The following is a 22,000-nucleotide window of genomic DNA, read 5'->3' as shown; positions in this document are numbered from 1 at the left end:
GGCAGGTGACGAAGGACCGGGAAGGCAGGGCCCCGACCTGTGAGGATGCCCGTCAGGCAGGTGGGACCTTCCAACACAGCGGAAGAAGTCGGGGCGGCAGAATCCAAGGCCGCTTGCGGGAGAGGAGGCCCCAGGCCACGGAGGCAGCGGGGAGGCGGTTCCAGACCAAGCCCCTGTCCTCTGGGCTATGGGGAACTTCCGTGGGACTCTGAACAACTCAGAGATAAACGGGATTTCCGCCTCAGAAAGTGCTGAAGTGGGACGATGGGAAGGGAAACGGGGTGAAGACAAGGAAACATGTCCTGAGACCCCACAGTGAACCACAGAAAGGCACACAGGTCTGAGCCAGTATTCGGCATGTGCCCCTCTCCCCCTGGAGAAGCAAGGCCCAGACCGAACGCATCCCTTAAGCCCCCTCCGTGTCCGTGATCGTCCCCACCCCGACCCATCACCTGCTCCCGAGCATAACCAAGCACTCAGCAGGCTGTGGACAGCAGAGCCCGGCACCTGGGTTCAAATCCCAGCTCTGCCAAGCACTGGCCGGGGGACCTCGAGCAAGTCACCCAAAGTCCGGGGCCTCTGCTGCCTCATCAGTCAAACCAGAGATGGTAACAGGCATCACCTCTAAGGGGTGCGATGAGGATGGAGGAGGGGGGTACCCATAAAGCACCTGTCACTGCTTGCGGAGAGCACCGCCCCTCCCCCAGCCCTCCGCAGCCCCGCAGGACAGCAGGCCGCAGCCCCACCTCGGAGAGCACAGGCTCCAGTCTGGACGCGGCGACTGTGGCGACTGTGGCGGGAGCACCAGCCGTCCGTCCAGGATGCGGTATGAACACATGTTCTTAGGTAATTAAATTATATCCACTCAGTACCAGGCCATTTTCAGGGAAGGCGAGGAGAGCGCGCTCGGGGCCAGATCTGCCTCTGAGAGCCCTGGATGTGGGCCGTCCTGCTTAATTACTTTCTACAGGACTAATTTGGCGGAGCCAGGTTAGCAGGTCATTATCTTTATCAGGTCCCCCATCCGGTCCCCGAGGAGCGGCTCCTGCGGGACGGCTGGGCACTGCGAGGGGCTTCCTAACCGAGTGGCCTCCCTCAGCCCCGAGCCCAGGGATTCTCAGCTGTTTGCGGGGCGGGAACTGGGGCTAAAGCGTGTCCCGCTGCTCTAGCGCAAGCGAGTCCTGAGTCCAGCCAACCGTTTCCCGACGGGAGCACATTTTTCTAAGAATGGTAAAAATTCCTGTTACACAAAACAACTTTTTCGGGGGGCTGTTTCACCGCCAGATCTCTTCTGATGTTAAAAACGTTGGTTTTGCCAAGAACTACTTCACGGTGTCAATTACTTTGGCTGAAAATACTGTGCTTTAAGCCCGTTGAACCGCCAAGTGCTTTTCGCAGACGTTCCTCCTGCGGCTTCAGAGCCGGCGTCCAGCTCCCGGCATTCTGGGCCGTCTGTGCCGACCAGGCCGGGCTCGTCCCCATCACATGTCACCTGCTGCCGGCCTTTCGCGACGAGGTCCCCTGGCCCGCAGTGCCTTCCCTTTGGAACGCCCAAGTCCACTGGTTCTTTGATGTGGGGAAAAGCTGAACGTCACGCGATGTATGCACGTACGCACACCCACGGGACACGTGGGCCCACCTGCCTACCCGGTAGCTCTACGTAGAAATACACGTGCTCCTCAGGCATACGGAGAAGTGGCGTGACTGCGTTCTCCAGCCACAATTTAGCATGCACCTGCGACCCGGGAGCCGTTTTGCTGGTATGTGTGTTGGGGAGGGGAGCTCCGGGACAAGGACGGTGGTCCCTGGTCCCACTCAGCCGGTGTTCGGCAGGAGACCCACACGGGCCCAGGTGTAGCCGAAGCATGGACACCAAGAGCATTCGCCAAGAGACTCTGCCCAGAAGGTGGTGACAGCCTAATGAGGGACGTGAGACAAAGCTGCAGTGACAGGCCTCTGGGATAATCACGGTAACGGAGATTTATGCCGGATAACCACATGGCCCCGAGGGGAGACCTCACTCTGCTCAGGCAGGTGGGAGCCAGGAAGAGCCGGGAGCTGGCTAAGCCGGCAGCCCCCCCGCCCCCAAAGATGCCCTGGGAGGGAGGGGGCGCGCTGAAGACTTTCAGTCAGGAGCCTGCTATGATCAGATCTGTCTTCCAGAAAGAGCATTCCAGAAACGTCCCGCTTCTCCCTAGGTGAGCTCATCTGTGCCATGGATTCTGCTACTATCTACTGATGGCTCTCGAATTTTTTTTAAAGATTTTATTTATTTATTTGACAGAGAGATCACAAGCAGGCAGAGCGGCAGGCAGAGAGAGAGAGAGGAGGAAGCAGGCTCCCTGCAGAGCAGAGAGCCCGACCCCAGGACCCTGGGATCATGACCTGAGCCGAAGGCAGAGGCTTTAACCCACTGAGACACCCAGGCGCCCCTGGCTCTCGAATTTTTTACACCTGCTCCAGACTTCTCTCCGGCTCTAGACCCCACAGCCCACTCAGCCCTTCAGCTGGCATGTTCCACAGGCCCTCACACCCGCAAGCCACAGCGGAACCGTCATCTGCCTGCCCGTCCTTCCAGCTCTTTCTATCTCAGCAAGTGGCCCTCATTCAGGTGAGCCACAAGCCTGGCTCCCTTCCCCCACTGCCCTGGACGACACCAGTCCTGGTGAGGTGGGCCCCCGGCACCCCTCAAGTGGAAACCCCCCCACGCACTGTCCCCTGGCTTCACTCTATGGACTCCCGCCCCCACCCTCCCCTCCCCTGCCAGCCTACCCTCCGCGCTGCAAGGGGGACCCCTCTTTCAAAAATCCCTGAGGATCTGGCCACCTCACTTCCTTGCCTCAAAATCCTCTGCCACATTCTCTCTGCTCCTCAGAATAAGACCAAACGTCTTAATGTGGCCGAGAAACCCCAAGTGTGGCCCAGAAGCCCCACAGGACCCTCCCAGCTTCATTTCAATCCACTCCTTCCTCTTTCCCCCTATGAGACCTTTCCATTTCCAAAAGGTGCTCCCGCCGTCCACTTGCTCATCGCTTTCCCTGGTCTGGATGGCTTTTCTCTCCCCATCCCACCCTCTCCCCACCCCCTTGCAGGGTTTGACTCCACTCTCCCTGGAAAGAAACCCTAATGCACATCCCTCGAGTCCCGTGCCCGGGAACACGCTACACGGTTCCTTATACTTAGGACCCTCCGTCCCCGGGGCCATCAAGTCACTCATCAGAAGGAAACAAGGAATATCTAGATCCCAACGAGCAGTGCGGGGTTCCGGAAGGCAAGGGCCACACTGACCATGTGCGTCCTCGGGAAGCCCCCTCCATCACTGAAATAATGAGCACCACGGATATTCTACTTGTTTAATAAAAAAGGAACACGTTGAAGGGGGCTGAGACTGGAGGCAGAAAAGCTAGTTTGGGGCCATTTTCAAAAACACAGATGGAAACCCAGCTGAGAAGTGATGAGCCTCTGAACTGAGCAGAAGGGTTGGGTTGTCGGACGCTCAGGGAACAGAACCCACAGCGCCCACCGAGACGGGAGGATGCGGCACAGAAAAGTCCAGGACGATTCTCAGGGAAATCTAGGGCAGTTTATTAAGCCCAGAGAGTTCAGATCTTTTCCAGAAAGCTGGCAGAATAAATACTGCATTTTAAGACACAACTAAGTGTTCTGCAGACATGTGGTTTCCCACACCAAGAGCATTTTCCGATAAAGATACAGCTGTAGAGGAAACCAAATTGGAAGTGCATCTACCTAACTCTTCATTTGAAAAGTGGGACTTTAAAGAAAGATAGACCCTTTCAAACAGCGATTTCTTTACAGTAAGCCAAAGAGGATGGCCCCTGTTGCCACTCATACCCCAGGACACTCCCAGGCCAGGACAGCATCAAACAGACATGTTCCTTCCAGCAGAATAGTAAATGCAGGTGCCAAACATCTAGTGAGAAATTCTCCAAGCTTCTGGGGGCAGGGGGCTGTAGTGATTCATAGTTACACAGATTTAGAGTTTACAACATAGTTTTTTTTATTACTAATGTTTCTGCTGGCATTTCTTAAAAGATACTTATTTATTTGACACAGAGAAAGAGAGCACACAAGCAGGCAGAGAAACAGGCTCCCCGCTGAGCAGGGAATCTGTCTGATGCGGAGCTTGTCCAATGCAGGGCTCAATCCCAGACTCCCTGGGATCATGACCTGAGCCAAAGGCAGACACTTAACCGACTGAGCCACCCAGGCGCCTCTCTGCTGGCATTTAAAACATTTTGCTACTATTAGAAACCCTCTAATAATAAGCTAGGATTTTAAAGATGAATAAAAATATTTTTCCGGAAAGATTTTTAGTAGCACAAGATGCCATTTATTTCAAGTCCCTACTAATAAAAACAATGCTTTAATGTGGAATTTTCAATGCCACTGTGATGAAGTTTTTCACGCTACTGGTTTTATGGCCTGAACAGACTGTACCACTAGAAAGCAAGATGTTCTTTCTCTTTCCTTATCTACCGTCCACTCAACCAAAGTGTTTATTTCTTAAGAGAATATATGAAAAGGCTTACGCTATCTCCGAAATTAACAATAGCCAACTAATGGCTACTTTTTAAACACGGTTTTGTGAATTTTCCACCAAAATGCCCGGTTTTGTTTATAATGCCATAAATGCTTGTGGTTTGGCTATAAAATAAATTCCTTGCCGGGCAGAGTACCACGTGTACCAAGAAGAAATTCTCACTTAGCACGGGGGCTTGCTTTGCGCTTGCCATGAAAGCATTTTCTTTTGATTTTGCTATCACAGAAAGCCCAAGTCAGTGCCTGGTCACCACACAGGAAGGCAGAAGAGGTTTGGAAATACTTCCTAGTTTTGCGTTTGGATGATTTCCTCACAGGAGCTCCTTGACCCTGCTGTATACCCAATCACGTGCCCATGTGAAAAGCCCACCCTAGTCCTCGTTAGGAGGAAGTCATGTGTTACAGATGCCAAAAGATGTTCAAGATTGTAAATAAATTATTCTTATTTCTCAAAATATAAATCACTAGAAATTAAAAAGATTTTCCATTTCAAAACTATAAAAAATAAATAGCAGTAGCTCAAAAGATGATGATAGCGATTTCAAGACACGACTGGGAGGAGCAGGTACCATAGACTTGACCTGCTATGGTTATTAAAAAGTACCGCCTGCAGGAGAAGAAGATCAGGGAATGAGTGGGTCGTTATACTCTGTGTATAAAGGCTTTAGAAGGAATTTGATAGTCCCTTAAGACACCCTCCAAAGGAAGATGGAGAAAAGGCTGCTATCCAGAATCATAAACCTTTAAGACGGTGACCAATTTCCACGTTATGATAGCGCAGAAGTATTTTATATGGGCACCAGGATTATTTACAGCATCACAACCCAGATTACATTGTATTGTAAATTGACAGAGCTCTGTCTTCTGGAAGAAACTCCCCCTCAAAAAAGAAAGGTAAAAGTAAGAAAATTAAGGACTTATCCATCATACATATAAAAAAAGATAAGAATTTTAAGTGAAAATCAGTAAGAGGTAACAATGTGAAGTGACAAGCAAAAAGGCTAATATCATTTAGGCTGCATTATAAGAAGTATAAACTTTAAAATAAGGGAGGTGAAATATCCTGCTCTATTCTGCTCTGTTTAAAAACTGTGTCTGGAATACCACATTCAGTTGTGTCCAATTTTAAAAGGTCCATGGACAAAAAGAAACACATGTAGATCAGGCAATCCAAAATGATTAAGAGCATCAAATTGTATCTTATAAGGAATTAAACATGTAACAACCTGGTGTATGGAAAAGAGATTAAACCTATTCTCTGGACCCAAGAAGCCGAACTTGGGCCAAATTTTGAGTGCACACAGGAACCAACCACCTGAATTATCCACAGAAGGGATGGCTTGCGTGGAGAGATAGTGAGTTTCCAGTCCCTTGGAACTGCTATTTGGAGCATTCTCACATACACCAGAGATTTCAGGCCCTGGAGGGATGGGTGGCCTGGATCTGAGTATGGGTAGGCGTGGGCGAGGAGGGCCAGCCTGCTGTCCTCTTCCTACTTCAACTAAAGCAGCTCCATGTTCATCTGCTTGACATTTGGGTTCCTGGGTAAGTGGTACTTTGAAGAAACAGCTCAAAGTCTGAAGAAAGGAAACCACAAGATGAAACGCCTGTTAGGTCCCCTCAAACACCGAGATCCTTCTAACCCACTGCATCTGAACGAGGGTGAGTGCAGACTCCTTCTGGTGAGCTCCAATTGAAGGAAAGTATCCAAAGTGACTCACATAAATGAAATGGCAACATTTTATACTTTGCTCCCACTTCTTTCCTTCTTTGATCCCGCTCAACTCCTTGATTAAACAAGGGTGTAATGTAAAAAGAGGTTGATATTTAGATTTCAAAAAGTTCAGATTGGTTCCCCCAAAACAGTAAAAGCCAGAGTTACCACACGACCCAGCAATTCTGCTCCTGGGTATCTACCCAAGAAAGATGAAAACATATGTCCGCACAAAAGCTTGTATGTGAATGGTCATAGGATCATTATTCAGAATAGTTAACAAAAAGTGGAAACAATCCAAGTGCTCATGGACAGGAGAACGGATACATAAAATTGTGGCATATCTAAGAAACGGATTATTATTTGGCCATGAAAAGGAACAAAGTACTGACATGTGCTACAAATTTAGGTAAGCCTTAAAACATGACGCTCAGTGAAAGTAGCCCAATGCAAAGGTCCACTATTAGCATGATTCCATTTACACAAAAACATCCAGAACCAACAGAGACAGGAAGCAGATTAGCAGTCATCAGGGTCTAGAGTGATGGTGGAATGGCAGAAACTGCTACCCAGGCTTTTTTTTTTGAGGTGGTGAAAATGTTCTAAAATTAGATATCAGTGATGCTGACACAGTTTGGTCAGTATATGGAAAACCACTTAATTGTACACTTTAAAAAGGTGAATTTTTATGGGATGTCAATATCATCTCAACAAAGGTATTATGAAAACAAACAAACAAAAAGATTCAGACTGGCATCCAAGCCTTATTGGTTGTGCAGCCTTCTAGAGTCACCAAATGTCTCTTCCTGTTTTTTAAGATTTATTAATTTATTTTAGGGGAGCGGGGCAGAGGGAGAGGGAGGAGAGAAGCAGACTTCCTGCTGAGTGCAGAGCCTGCCCTCTCCATGTCACCACCCTGAAATCATGACCTGAGCCGAAATCAAGAGTCGGACCCTTAACCCGCAGGTTAAGTACCCAGGTACCGCACCCCCAAATCTCTTTGAGCCTCAGTTTTCTCATACATAATATGATTTACCGCACAGGGAGGCTTTGAAGAAATGTGGAGTAAAGAATGGTAAGTATTTCCCAAATCATGAATTGGCTTATAAATGATAACTTTCCTTCGCTTTTCAACAACGGTGGTTTTTCTTGGAGCAATAGAAGAAGCTTGTGGTTTCTCGCTCTTTGACCAGAGTTCTAAATACTTTGGAGAAAAAAATGCTGCATAGGTTTTCTCCTGAAATGAGGGCGCCAGTATCTGAAAGATGAGAGTGAACAGTCTTTGGGGGAGACTAGACACCCCCTGACTTTACACTGAGGATCCGCTGCAAATTAGATAGGAGACAGAGCAAGGGAAAAAAAGGTGAGAGGAAGACAAGGAGTGCATTCATTTGAGCAAAGTTTTCCTTCTCGTTCTTTATCTCCCCGGGAGGACGCTGTGACAGTCATCCAGCTAATAAGTATGGGTTGTATTTGCTGAAGCTAATCTAGAACTATGGCTTCTTAGCGGCTGTCATTATCGGAAGCACGAGGCTTCATCAACATATGAAAATGGAGGAGTTCACATATTACGCTGTTGTAGTCTGGGTCATTGTCATGTAAATCTCCGGTTTAAAAAGAAAAAATTTTTTTCTCAGTGCAGCTAATGAAATACCCACATGTTTAATTTCATTCTTGGTGAAACGGTATTTCCTTGATCTGCTGCCTTAATGGAATCATCATAGTAATTAGCTAAATTGTATTCATTTATACTTTTACTTAATGGAAGCCTCTTGAAATGAATAATTTCACAGGAAAACATCTGTTGCTTGCAACATCATTAGTTAACGCCCATTCTGTCCCATAAACTACTCCTGCTGTAAAGTTTATTCATATGGTAACCAAAACATAATAAAAACAGAGCCGAGAACTTTCTGAGAAAAGAAATTCAACAGCTATGATTCATTCAACTGTGTTTTGAAGTGATCTTACGGTTTGATTCTAGCTATTTTAAAGTGATTTTTCTTAAACTGTTACTCATATAGAAGAGCTGACCGTTACCTTCTTCTAGGCATCATTAGCAGGAAGCTACGTTACCAATATCGCTATACTAGCAATTAAGAAGAAAAGGCAGAAAACCAAAACACTCATGAACAGATGTAGGTCAACTTGAGGAATGAAGTCCTATTTAGGAATGCGATAACCAGGCCCCCTAACAACTGCTCAAATAAAAATACCTAGGCTCATTTCCATAACCTAAATCAAACTGTCAACATATATGCCCACATATTAATTTTTAAAAATCTTTCATGCCTAAAATTCATGTAATATAATTTTTCAGCCACATGCCTTTCACAACTAACATAACGGGATTCTATCACAAACACTTAGGAGGCTGTACTGCCTTTACACCAAAAATAGTAATTCGGATAGGATGGATTGTAGGTCATTTAAGGAAACCATTCAAAATTTAATTGGGAACTCTATTCAGCATACGGGACAATCAAATGCTCCCATGACTCTAAACTATAAGGGATTCCAGTGACTCATAGAGAACCAAATACGTTCTGTGTGCCTCAACATCTTCAGAGGACCAAAAACACAGGGGCTCTGCTCTGGGAAACTGCTGGTACATCTGGAGAGTCAAAACTTTCTTTCATTCCACTGAAGAGAGCATTACTAAGTTAATGAAGGCCTGCATGTGATTAACATGAAAATTAACCACTGCTGAAACTATCAGAAAAATTCTTCCATGAAAAGGACAACCATCAATTCCACCCGAGGTTAAAATATCACCATGGAGGGAAAAAACCACACACTCAGTCATCTTTATGGCTCCAGCAAATACCTCCTATTTGCAAACAGGTGTCAAAGAGCTGGAAAAGTTCCCCTAAATCACAATCACGATTGCAAAATAAATTGCTCAAGTTGTCAATGCACCTAGAGTTCTAAATTATTCCGATGGCACTACAGGCGAATTCTATAAAATACACATTGTTTCTCCTTTAACAAACTTTTGGGACCCCCTGATCAAGCAGTAAATCCAACGTAGAAAAAAAAAAAAAAACCTGGTTAACTTTTGATCAAGAATTATCATCGTGTTCTCCTAAAATATGCTGCGTGATGTGAAAATCTTTTTCCACCCCGCCAGGGAGACTAAAATCTTTTAAGCACGTAGGATTTCACATTTTGTAAAAGATGCCACATTGCCAGTTCAGACGGTGTCCTTCCTGTTTAAGGGGGAAAAAAAGGCAACAAAATCTAGCATCCCGTCAACAAAACAGTGCGAGCACTTCCCAGCCGGGTTCACTCCGCCCGCGCGCCGCGCTGCACCGGGGCGGTTGCACCGAAGGAGCCCGAACGGCTCGCGAGGGTCCAGCCGCCCCCGACCCGGCGCCGGTCCCGAGGAGGTCCTGCTTCCCGGGACTTCTTCCCCGAGCTCCTCCCGCAGAGCCTCGCGGGCGGACCCGAGTCCGGCAGCGGCGAGCAACACGTCCCCGCGCCCGCGGCGGCCCGGCCTCCCCACGCGCCGCCCGGCCCCGTGCGCGGGCTCCGCGGGTCCCCGGCGGGCCGGGCGCGGGCGCGGACGCGGGGCCGGCAGGCGCGGGGCGCGGGCGGCGGGGGCGAGCCAGGCGCGGCCCGCGGGCCTGCACAATGCGCCCGCGGCGGCGGGAACCGCGCGCCTCCGCCGCAACTTTGCGCGGCCTCCCGCCCCGGCCTCGCCCCGCGGCCCGGCCCGCCGCCCCCCGCCCCGCGCCCCCGCGGCCGCCGCCCCTCACCGTTGCAGAACTGGAGCAGCGAGGACGTGTCGTACAGGCTGCTGTAGCTCGAGAAGCCGTCCTCCATGCTGAGGCCGCCGGGCCGCGCCCGCTCCCCCGGCCCGGCCGCGCCGCCGCCGCTCACCCCCACACTGAGCCGAGCCGAGCCGCGGCGGGCGCTGGCGCTGGGGCCGGCCCTGCTGTGGCGGCGGCCGCGGCCGGTTACCATGGCAACCCCGGGCCCGCCGCCGCCGCCGCCGCGGCCGCCGCGCGGGCCTGACGCCGGCGCTGCCCGCGCTGCCCGCCAGGGGGCGGCCTCGGCGGGGCGGGGCCGGGGGCCGGGAGCTGGGGACGCGGCCCGCCAGCAGGAGTCCTGGCGAGCGGGGGGCCTGCGGGGCCGTCGCCGCCGGGCCCCGCCCCCTCGCACGGCCGGGGCGCCCCCGGGAGGGCGGGCCGCGGGGACAAAGGCAGCGGCGGGGCGGGCGCGGAGGGAACGGGGCGCCGCCCCGGGCGGGGGAGCCCTCCCCTGCGGGCGCCGAGGCCCGCGCTCCCCGTAGGCCCGGTCCCCGCGCCCGCCGGCGGCTCCAGGACCAAACGTGGGCCGCGATTCGCGCTCGAAGCCGCTCCACTCCGGGCCACGTCCCCCGCCGCGGCGCGCCCCTCTCCCCACAGGTCCCCCGCCGCGGCGCGCCCGGCCCCGAGGGAGGGGTGGCCCCGGGCGCGGGCTCCGCTCGGCGCTCTGCTCGCGGGCGGGGAGGGCTGGGCGGCCTGGGCAGGAGCCACGACATCTGCTCCGCTCCTTCCCCTCTGATCGGCCCCCGCGGCACAGATTTGTCACATTACACACTTGTTAACCGGCTCCGGGAGCCGCGGAGGGCTGTGTGCACTGTCTCGGGAAGACAGAGTTCCGACGAAATTCCGGAGCGGGGCGACCCCGGACCAGCTTTCTGTAACTGTCCCAGCACGCGCGCGCGCACACACGCGCTCACACACGCACTGCATTAATGACCGGAGCGCCACCAAGCTCCGCCTGACGTCCGGGTGCTGGGAAATGGGGAGAAGAACACGTGCGCCGGGGACCCTCGGGCCGGGCGGGTGCGGAAGACACTGCCCGCATTTGTGCTCCTGGCTCCACGACGGTGACAATTCACTTCCGCCTCTTCACCACACGTGATTCGCTTACATGTTCTAATTCACCTACGTGCCTGAATGGTTTCAAGTCGTAGGTATTCGCTGGTAGGGCTTGAACACCCCGAAGGTGACATGCGTAAAAAGTTACCATCAGGAACGCGAGCGGGCCTCACCGGGCTCGGGCCCGGGCTCGGTCACTGCAAGCGGCATGTTTGGCATGTGGGTTCCCACCGCTGGCAGTGCAAGCTGTGGGCGGAAGGGAGGTTGAAGACCTTCCCCCTGACCTGGTCAGGGAGACCAAGCACAGGGGACAAGAGGGATTGTTGATGAGGACAATGTGTGTGGGACCATGAAGGGCTGCAGGGGTGGGTTGGAGTGTGGCCCAGAGCTCGAAGGACAGTGGGAAGGCCGGCACTCGTGATCCTGGGTCTGCTGACAAGCCAAAGGGCTGCCCTGAGAGGAACGGAGAGCTTGTATTGCAGGCAGGTGGGGAATGAGATTGCACTGGGCTGGGGGAGCCAGGTAGGAGAGGCCCCGAGGGCCCGCAGAGGAGCTGAAGGCAGCCGGTGGCAGACAGAGGAGGGAGGTGAGAGCAAGCGGCTGCTGGAGCTGCATTAGAGAGATGAGTCTGGGTGCGGACGGGACAGCGGGGGCCAGGGCCGGGGCTGGAGAGGCCCAGGGCAGGGCGAGGCCGGAGGCCTCCGCAGTCAAAGGGATGGGCCAGAGGGACCTTCCTGTAGGACAGACAGCTGGAGAGGCAGGAAAACCGATAGAGGACAGCAAGCTTCCCACTAGAAATGCTCCAAGCAATTTGGAGAGTGGAGAGGGCATCCCAGAACGGGATGTGGGTAGAAATTGTTTAAAAAAAAAAAAAAACTTTCTAAAGGCGAAGATGGTAAATCAACAGAAGCTGGGCAGAGCCTTGGGATGGGAGGAGAGAGATTCCGAAGAAGCTGGAAAGAGAGGCAGGAAACTCACATAGGATATTGTCTCATTAAACTAGGAGCGCAGAAAGTCGCAGAGAGGTGGGCATTTTCACAGGATTCTCTGCAGGACAGGTCAAGGATGACAGGGCTAGGCAAGGGCCCTTCTATCCGGTAGCAGAGGGCTTGCCAGGTGGCCTGGAGCATCTTGGTGAGCCGTGGGGAGGGGAGCCGGGCTGCTGGTCATCAAACAGAGCACAGCTGAGACCTTTGGCAGAGAGAGGAAATGCCGGCCAACTCCAGAGGGCTGGGGAGGCAGAAGGGTCACATAAAGCCACCCCTACCACCGCCCAGCACAGATGAAACCTCCATGTCTCTAAAGCAAGACGCAAGGGGCACCTGGGGGGCTCAGTCATTATGCCCTTGACTCAGATCATGACCCCAGGGCCCAGGGATGGAGCCCCACATCAGGCTCCCTGCTCCATGGGAAGCCTGCTTCTCCCTCTCCCACTCCCCCTGCTTGTGTTCCCTCTCTCGTTGTGTCTCTCTCTATCAAATAAGTAAATAAAATCTTAAATAATAAAGTCAGAGGCGGGTGCTATAGAGAAGGGGCTTTTGAAGCACAAGATTGAACACAGGTGCACTTTGATCTTTGCTCTGGTCTGTCTTCTCGCTTCCCACCCTCCCCGCTTCAAACCCAATCCTAATACCCCCTTCACTCCACTTTGCAGTTTGGTGCATTAGAATACAGCAGATAATTGACATGAAAAGCTGACTGCGGCATTCTTCACATTGGAAAGGAAAGGATAATTATGAATAAATGATTAAAACACAGCTCTTCTTAAGAATGTTAATATTCTTGATTTATCATGTTCAAGGAATGCTACTGGACCACAGCTAAGAAGCGTTAAGAACAAAGAAAATTCAGAAGCAGGGCAGGAGAGAAATTGAGCTGGAGATTTTCGTAGAAGATCTTACTTCCACTAGAGAAAATTACAAATGACAGTGAAGAACTCAGTCCACTTGCTTTTCAGATGATAAAGATCATTATTACACTCTTAACCTAGAATACTTAATGGCTATGTTTTTCCCACAATGGCAAAAGCTCACTCTAAAAAAAAAAGCAAAATTTAGTATAATTACAAGGATATGCATATTAAGTCAATTAGGTATAATCTACACAGCATTGAAAAAGATCCATGGGAAAAGTAAAAAAAAAAAAAAAAAAAAACCCTCTGAACAGTTAATTAATGATGTGTGATTTTTGTGCCCAAACATTTTAACAGACTGTTATTCCATGTCACTTTGAGATCATTTATGGCCCAAGACCAAGAACTGTTGTCATTGTGATAAGTGACATCCACTCTCCAGGACAACTTAACCACAGCATTCGGTGGCATTAGAGAAAGGAAAGTAGGAGCTCTGTAGCCTCTATTCGTGGAGAAGTAATTTTTTAAATTACCCAGAAATGTAGTTTGTGTACCTATTGTTTAATTCAACATTTCTCCAGAAATAGTTGGTACAGTTCCGGGCACTGTGCTCAGGGCTGGGAATACAGCCACAGAACACAGTACTTTCTAGACTGCAGGTGGCCGTGTGTCGTGGGTGTAAAGAGTCATGTGTGCACTTTAAAGAATGAAGTAGGAAAGCCTACTTCTGAGTCTGTACCCAGAGGAATTGAAAGCGGCCGGGTGGCTTAGTCGCTCGAGTGTCTAACTCTTGACTTCTTGATTTTGGTTCAGGGTCATGAGATCAAGCCCCACAACGGCTCAGTTCGGAGTCTGCTTGCGATTCTCTCCCTCTGCCTGTCCCCCAACTTGTGAGCGTGCTCTCTCTCAAACAAGTAAATAAATAAATTCTTTTTAAAAATGAATAAGATACAAAGAAAGGACACTTTGACACCTGCCACAATGTAGATGAACCTTGAGGACCTTATGGTAAGGGAAAGAAGCCAGTCATGAAGAGACATATACTACGTGATGACACGTACACGAGGTCCCTAGAAGAGTCAAGTTCATAGAGATAGAAGTAGGATGGTGGGTGCGAGGGGCTGTGGGGGATGGGAAGGAAGTGAGTGTTCAGTGGGGACAGAGTTTCAGTTTGGAATGATGAGAAAGTTCTGGAGATGGAGGGGGATGCTCGTTACACAACAGGGTTATTGTACTTACTGTCACTGAACTGTGCCCTTACAAGTTAAAATGGCAAATTTTATGCATATTTTAAAACCAATGAAAAAGAAATGGAATAAGAAATATCAGAATACACTGAACTTACTAAGAATAAGAGTTTTTACTCGAAACACTGGTTTTTAACTTGGAATGTGTGCTGGGTCGTTGTGTAAAATGTGTTTCTCCCTATAGGTCACAAAGTAAGGAGGTGGTCAGGCAGATAATAACGAATTGTGATAAGTAGAAGAAAGAAGGGTTTCAGATTATTCCAGAGAGTGTGACTACCCGACCCAGGGTAAGAGAGGGAATCAGAGCAGGGGAAGCCGCTGGACCAGATCAGGACCCAGGACCGGCTGAGGAACTGCCAAGGTCACCCAGCAGGAAGAATGGCCTACTCACATGGCGGTTCTGATTAAATTCTAAGATCCAAGGAAAGCTGCCCTTAGGTTAGTGTTATGGGTTAAACTGTGTCGGTCCCAAATTCATTTGTTGAAGAACTAACCTCTAGCCCTTGGAATGTGACTTTCTTTGGAGGCAGGGTCTTTATAGAGGTAATGAAGTTAAATGAGGTCATTAGGTTGTGTCCTCATCCAATGGGACTGATGTCCACAGACGAAAAAGGGATTAGGACACAGACACACACAAAAGGAAGACCACATGATGACACAGGAAAAAGGCAGTCATCAACAAACCAAGCAGAGAAACCTGGGACAGATCATTCCCTCGTGGCCCTCAGAAGGAGGCAATCAAGCCTTCACCTTGATTTTGGACTTCTAGCCTTCAGAACAAAGAGACAGTCAATTTCTGCTGCTTCAGCCTCCCCCAGCGTGTAGAACTTGGTTATTACCCCCCTGGCAAATGAACAGAGTCAATATAGAATCCCAATGTCAAGAATTAGCTATACCGTAGATCCAGAAATTCATTACCAATATTGGAATACAAAATACGCTTCCTATGGTAAGATTGTCACTCCATCAAACGAGAGGTAATCAGAGATGCCTAGCCTCAGGAAAGAACATTAAACTCTCCTACCTGCCTGCCAATACCGCTGTATTTCCCTACAACATCCCTGACAAATGCTCCCTTGGCCATTTCAAAGCTGAAAAGCTCGAATTATTGAAAAGATGGCTGGTTATTTTTATCCCAAATCGCCTTCCCCAAAGCATCCTTCAGTGATCCCGCTTTCGTCCGGTCGATCTCGTGTCCTGGTGCAGCCTGTCTGTTCCAAGACGCTGCGGTCACAGCCTGTGTCCCGTTTTCCTGGCTCTGTTTTGCAACTCCGGGGTTAGCTTGCCCAGAGAGGGGTTAATGATGGCATTTCATTCTCTGTTGCCTACCCCATTAAGTGCAAATATCTTGGCGCAGACTTCAAGTGTGTCTGAGTTCCCGCAGCAAATGCTGTCTTTGGCATCTGACACGCTCCTGCCGCACCACGTTATCGACAGCTCCCGTTCATGACTCTCAGTCATGCCATGCACTTGAAAGCTCTGGACCTCTGCCCATGCCCCAGCCCTGAGTGCCGGCCTTCCCCGCCCGCCACCGCTACACTTCCAACATCTGCTGGTATTTTACTCTATCCCTTATGTTAAGTGGCCTTGCCTTGTAGGAACGTGTGTGTGTGTGTGTGTGTGTGTGTGTGTGTGTCCATCTGTCCCAGGAGATTAGATGCCCCAAACATCCCTCATGCTGGGCCTAGCTGGCACTGAGTACACGCTGAGTGAATGAATGAAATGAATGACTGAACCTGCTACACAGTCTCAGTTGCTCATGACACACAAAAGGCTTTCAAATGCTTTGAAGACTTTGAAGAGAGTGTTCCTGCTTTCCAGGCTGAAGCCCTCCATTTCCTCCCTGGCCATCCCATGACATCGTTTCTCAACCCCTTGTCTGAAGAGATGCCCACCTTTCTCAAGAGGGCTCTTTTCTCCTGAATCCTGGCACCCAGAGCTGAACACAATAACCTCCGAGGACAGACCTGTGTGACTTTCCCTTTAACAACCTGGATATCATGATTCTGTTAATGCGACCGAAGTCCATATTGATTTTTTTTCTTTTTGAGCAGTCAGGATATATACTGTAGGTTCCTGTTGAACTTCTGGCCTGTGATAAACCCATCAGTCTTTCCAAATGAACTGCTGTTGCGTCTTCTCCATCCTGTATTGAGCTAATCGATTTAAAAAAAAAATCTAAAGACAATTTATCTTTACCCCCATTAAATGTCATGTTGTTGGTGTCCACCCATCCTCTTAGCCAACTCAAATCTTGAAACTCTGAACTCTGGCACCTAATGCATCAGCATTCTGGCAACAGGAAGTGTGCGGTACCAAACCCTTTACTGAAAATTGACAAAGTCATCCCCCCGCAGGAGGGGGAGGAGCTCTGCAGTCCGCATCTCCAGGAATCTATTTATCTGTACCTTAAACATGTTTGTCCAGCTCAACATGAAATTCCCCAACTGTGGGGCGCCTGGGTGGCTCGGTGGGTTAAGCCTCTGCCTTCAGCTTGAGTCATGATCCCAGGGTCCTGGGATCGAGCCCCGCATTGGGCTCTCTGCTCAACGGGAAGCCGCTTCCCCCCTCTCGCTCTCTGCCTACCTGTGATCTCTGTCTGTCAAATAAATAAATAAAATCTTAAAAAAAAAAAAAAAAAGAAACTCCCCAACTGTTCACTCAGCCCATTTTTCTCTGCCAAGCAGTGTTCGCTGAAGGACATTTACCAGTGCTTCGTACATCCAGTCTGGTAACCCCGTGGAGAACAGAGAACAAAAGTTGGTTTGGCTCTTGGGGACCGCCTTTCCTTCTAAGTCCTACTCACTAGCTCCTCAAAGATCTGTTAAAATTTTTTTTAATTTTAATTTTTTATTTATTTCTTATTTTTTTATAAACATATAATGTATTTTTATCCCCAGGGGTACAGGTCTGTGAATCGCCAGGTTTACACACTTCACAGCACTCACCATAGCACATACCCTCCCCAATGTCCATAACGCCCCTCCCCCTCTCCCATCCCCACCTCCCCCCAGCAACCCCCAGTTTGTTTGATGAGATTAAGAGTCTCTTATGGTTTGTCTCCCTCCCAATCCCATCTTGTTTCATTTATTCTTCTCCTATCTCTGTTAAAATTTTTGCTCAGAACCAGTATTAATATCAAATTGATCATCCGTATTTTCCGGAATCCAACTTTTTCTGCTTTGGGGGAAATTATGACATTTTCCCTTCCCAGTTTTCTGCAACGCCTGTCTGGTGAGGTTCGAGATGGTTTGTCCACGTACTTGCCGTCACTAAGGAGCCTCTGTCATTTCTCACCTACCTTTGGGCTCTTAACAATGCCTCCAGGGGTGTTTCTTCTACTCTTTCCAGTTTTACAACTGTTCTCCCGATGGGAGAGAAAGAAACCCACAAAGCGAAGTCCAGGATATGCAGGCGGCTTTCAGAGTCCTTCGTGGTCCCTGTTCCTCTCACTGTCCTTTGTGATCATTTGCCAGCCCCCCAGCAGCCGGCATGGAGCCTCCATAGCGCTCGCCCTGGCTTCACCCCTGGGAGCCTCGTCCTCATGTTTGGGGGCAGATCCAAAGCCCATCTCACAGAGGTGAGTCAGCTGCAGTGCGGGGAACCTGACTACCTGTGCGCCACCTGTCCTGGCCGCACACACAGCTGAATGGAGGGCCTCTCCAGTCTCATTACCCTACAGCGGCACCGAGGAACCGGGAACATCTGAGCTTTCCAACTTAATGTGCTCGTAGTCCAGATGGACACAAAAACTCCTCATGATCTGAGACAACCATGGCTTTGTTCCTCTCGGGTCATTCACTCAAAAATGTTCTTGAGGATTTGTCTCCATCAAAATAATTTACGAATCTGGGAGCTTCTGAAATGAAGCGGAAATTTACAAGTCATATTCCATTCCCCCCCTTTTTTTTAAAGATTGTATTTATTTATTTGACAGAGAGAGAGATCACAAGTAGACAGAGAGGCAGGCAGAGAGAGAGAGAGAGAGGGAAGCAGGCTCCCTGCTGAGCAGAGAGCCCGATGCGGGACTTGATCCCAGGACCCTGAGATCATGACCTGAGCCAAAGGCAGCGGCTCAACCCACTGAGCCACCCAGGTGCCCCCCATTCTCCCCCTTTTAAAATTGTGTTTCACTGAGGAGACTCGGCATTGTGATTGTCTGGGATTCCTAAGAGTCAGACGGGTGTTGCCGCCGATTGCAAACAAAATGTCCGTTGCACCGGCTCCACTGCACGACGTCACTTTCGGGAATCTGAGTTCGTTCTCTCCATTGTGTTACCCGCGAGGTTTTATGGCAGTTCTTGGCATATCACTGACTAACTACAGTTAGACACACCAGGGTTAGGTGGGCTGTTCATCCCGGAGTGTGGGGCAGCTGGACTTGGGGCCGTGCCCGGGGCGATCAGCGGCAGTCCCCCCGGGACTCTGAGGTGTTCTGGTTGGATGACAAATTGTACGGTAATCCCAGCTAGCGTGGAAAGACTTAGAATCTATCCGTCTCGTATGTTTTAAAAATTACTGAGATTCACACAGGTGTATTGAAAGTTCTACCTTAAACTGCCTCATGGCATCAAAGTTGCAAGAAAAGAAGTTGCCAGAAATCTGAATATTTATCTGGAATGCCAAGTAAATAGACATGTTTCTGAGGTTCTGAGGTTTGCCTGGTTCCTTCCCACCCCCCGCAGCAGGGGCTTTCACATCTCTGTGGGCTAGCCCCACGGTACTCATTTGTAATTAACCAAGAGTCCTGGAAGACTTGTAAAATATTTGCCTTTGGACTTCCGACTCCCGCTATCCCACTGAAGACGGCGAAGGGTTAAAGGGTCTTCTGACGAGGGATCACTGGCAAGGCAACGCAGCTCCTCTTTCAATCATGGCTTGTTCACGGCAGGCTTCGTCACTAACAGGGCGCTGACCATTGATTCACTCCCTTGCACACACTGAGGGACTACTGTGTGCTGGGAACAGAGGACACAAAGGGGAATAAGGTGCCAGCACACCCCCTGGGGGTCTCAGGGTCCAAGAGAGAGCATATGCCTGGGAACACAGCAAACACACAGGAGGGGACCAAGGCACACAGGAGCCCGTCAGGGATACACCCCAATTGCCCTCCGTGAATCAGCTCCAGCCCATGCTACAAGGAAGTACTGCCTCAGTTTCACACATGGGGGGGGGGTGCCCAGGTAGCTCAGTGTCTGACTCTTGATTTAGGCTCAGGTCATGATCTCAGGGTAATGGGGTCGAGCCCCACAACAGGCTCTGTGCCCAGCGTGCAGACTGCTTGTCCCTCTCCCTCTGCTCCTCCCCTATTCCCCTACCCCCGCTCTCTTTAGCTCTCTCTACGAAATAAATAAATGAAAACTTAAACAACAACAAAAATTTTTTTTTACACAGAGGGAAACTCCGCTGTGAGCCGAGAGGCAGGTGCCTGGCCTGAGGTCATGGGGCTGGTGAGTGGTGAAGACAAGATTAAAATCTGGTCTGATCAGGCCCAGACCCTCCCTGCTGTGCTTTGACTATTCCCTCCACCCGTGAGGATGAGATAAGAGACAGGGGGAAGGAAGGGAAGATTGCACTCGAAAGTAAAAGCTGATGCCCGCTGCCCGCAGGAAGGAAGAACTCTGAGATAGGGTAGGGCCTCGGACATCCTGGAGGGTGCAGCCCCCAGATCCAAATGCACCTTACCCGTCGTGTGAATGCAGAAAGTCTTTGCTGCTTGGGCTTGGGACACGTGACGGCATGAGGACTACTGCACCCCCAGTGGCTGGGGCAGATGGAGAGATGCCGGGGGTGGATGGACCCAGAGCTCCAGTCTTGATGGTCTGGGAGACAAGACAGTGGAAGGACAAGGGAAAGCCATCCAGGGAAGAGGCTAGCAGTGCATGCCCAGCGTGTCTGGGAAGTGGTAAGCCGTCCAGCTCTGTTCAAGTCAAGCGTGGGAGAGAAGGTCAAACTGGAGGCCTCACTGGGGAGGGTCTGGGACCCCCTACCTATGAAGGGGTCGGGCTTGGCCCATGGGCAGTAGGAAGTCCCTTGAACACCACACAGTTAGGCTGTGCTTCCAGAAGGCTGATGGGGCAGGGCATGTCAGCGGGACCAGGGGACCCTGAGGTCCTGAAAACAAACTAGTGGATACCTAGCATATTTCCCAGTGAGGTGGTGAAGGCCTGGGTGCTGGCCTCCCAGCTGGGTGGGGAACGGGCTGGTCAGATGACGTTGCTGATTCAGAGGACACAGAGGGAGGATGCCTTTTAAGAGACAAGGAGTCGGGGGCAGAGTGGGTTGTCAGGAAGGGAGAAGGGTGCCTGGAAGAGGCCATGGCTCCGGCAGTGAGGATGCCACTGGGGACACGGAGGCTGGACAGCTGAGCACTGGCAAGGCCTGAGGGCTGGAGGTGGTTAGGATCAGGCAGTCACAAGGGAAGAGGGGAAAAGAGCAGGAAAGCTCACCTCGGGGGCAGCATGCGTTGGGGGGGGGGGGGGGCATTGTCAGGACCGGAAGAGCAAGCAGAGTTGTTGGGAGGAAGAAAGACTCAGAGGAAGGGAAGTTGGTGATGATTCAAGAAGGCCAGAGGTGGCTACTGGGACAGGCTTCTGGAGGACACAGTATGCGGGAGAGTGTCCTTGGACAGGGGGAGGCAGGGCACATCTTCTGGGAAGAAGAGAGGGTGAGAAGGATAAAATGGGTGTAAAGCCACCAAAAAGGTGAGGGTTCATTCATTTGTTCAACAGGTCTTGGTTGGCAACATAAGTGTCCTCGGAAAGATCTAACAGTGGCTTTCCAGGGAAAGGCAGTAGACCGAGCATGTTCTGCTGAAGCTCTTCACACCCACAGGCAGAGAGGACAGGAGAGCCCGTCCATGGAACCACAAGCTGGGGACCAGGACAGGACATGTCAGGGCTCATGTACCCCCAACAAACTGCAGCTGAGGCCAGTAAGGGTGGGGCAACCAAGAAGCACCCCATTTGCTACCACAGAGCCCCCCCCACAAAGAGTCAAGCATGGGCAGCACCAGCACCTATGGAAAGAGGGGCACAGGAGGATTGGTCAAAAGTATGCTTAGGAAGCTGATATGGACAGAACTGTGTGTCCTTGAATTCCTGAAGCCCTAACCTCCTGAGTGGCTGTGTGTGCAGATAGGGCTCTAGGAAGGAATTAGGGTCAAATGAGGTCATAATGGTGGGCCCTAATCTGGTAGGATTGGAGGCTTTATAAGAGGAAGATCTCTCTCTGCCCACTGCCCTCTCCATCTCCATCATGCAAGGACACCATGAGAAGACCACTGTCGGCAGCCAGGAAGCGCCCCCTCCCACCCCCAGGAACCAGCATTGCTAGCACCCCGATCTCGCACTTCCAGCCTCCAGGACTGGGAGCAAATAAATTTCTGTTGTGTAAGTCAAGGTGTTTTGTTATGGCAGCCCAAGGTGACTTCCACAAAAGCAGTTTAGACCCTTCCTGATGCCCTTCTTCTCCCTGCAGAAGATTGGAGGTTTAATCGCTGCAACAGGGGAACTAAGGGGTTCTCTACACCAATGGATACCAGGGGGCACCATCCTCAAAAGGAGAAAGAATCCATTGCCTAAGGCTGAATGAGGAGCCATCACCCCAATTTCTTCCCACCCTCAGCTCCAGGAATCTGGGCAGCCAAGTATCTGCTCTTCAGAGCAGAGTATGGGAGACACTACTTTAGGGAATATGACAGACTCAGGAAAAGACCTGGAGGTGGGGAAGGTCAGAAATCACAAGGAAGTCTCCCTTG

At 50.7% G+C, this 22,000-nt stretch overlaps 1 protein-coding gene across 4 annotated transcripts in view; it reads right to left on the bottom strand.

Annotated features, from left to right (window-relative positions):
• Positions 1-22,000, bottom strand: part of EML1 (EMAP like 1) — a 175,572-nt gene that overhangs the window by 114,866 nt on the left and 38,706 nt on the right. For 2 of the 4 annotated variants that reach the window (XM_046007633.1, XM_046007634.1), the window contains exon 1: positions 10,033-10,248. The exons of the other annotated variants lie outside the window; for them this stretch is intronic. In XM_046007633.1, coding sequence (XP_045863589.1) covers positions 10,033-10,240 — 208 coding nt within the window. In that variant the 5' untranslated portion in view covers positions 10,241-10,248. Of the gene's footprint in view, positions 1-10,032; positions 10,249-22,000 lie in introns of those variants that run through there. 4 annotated transcript variants of the gene reach the window in all.

The sequence above is a fragment of the Meles meles genome, chromosome 6 (assembly GCF_922984935.1).
Source record: "Meles meles chromosome 6, mMelMel3.1 paternal haplotype, whole genome shotgun sequence".
In the NCBI taxonomy this organism is placed as follows: Eukaryota; Metazoa; Chordata; class Mammalia; order Carnivora; family Mustelidae; genus Meles; species Meles meles.
The sequence above is the reverse complement of the archived record's forward strand: the minus strand, read 5'-3'. Positions and strand labels throughout refer to the sequence as shown.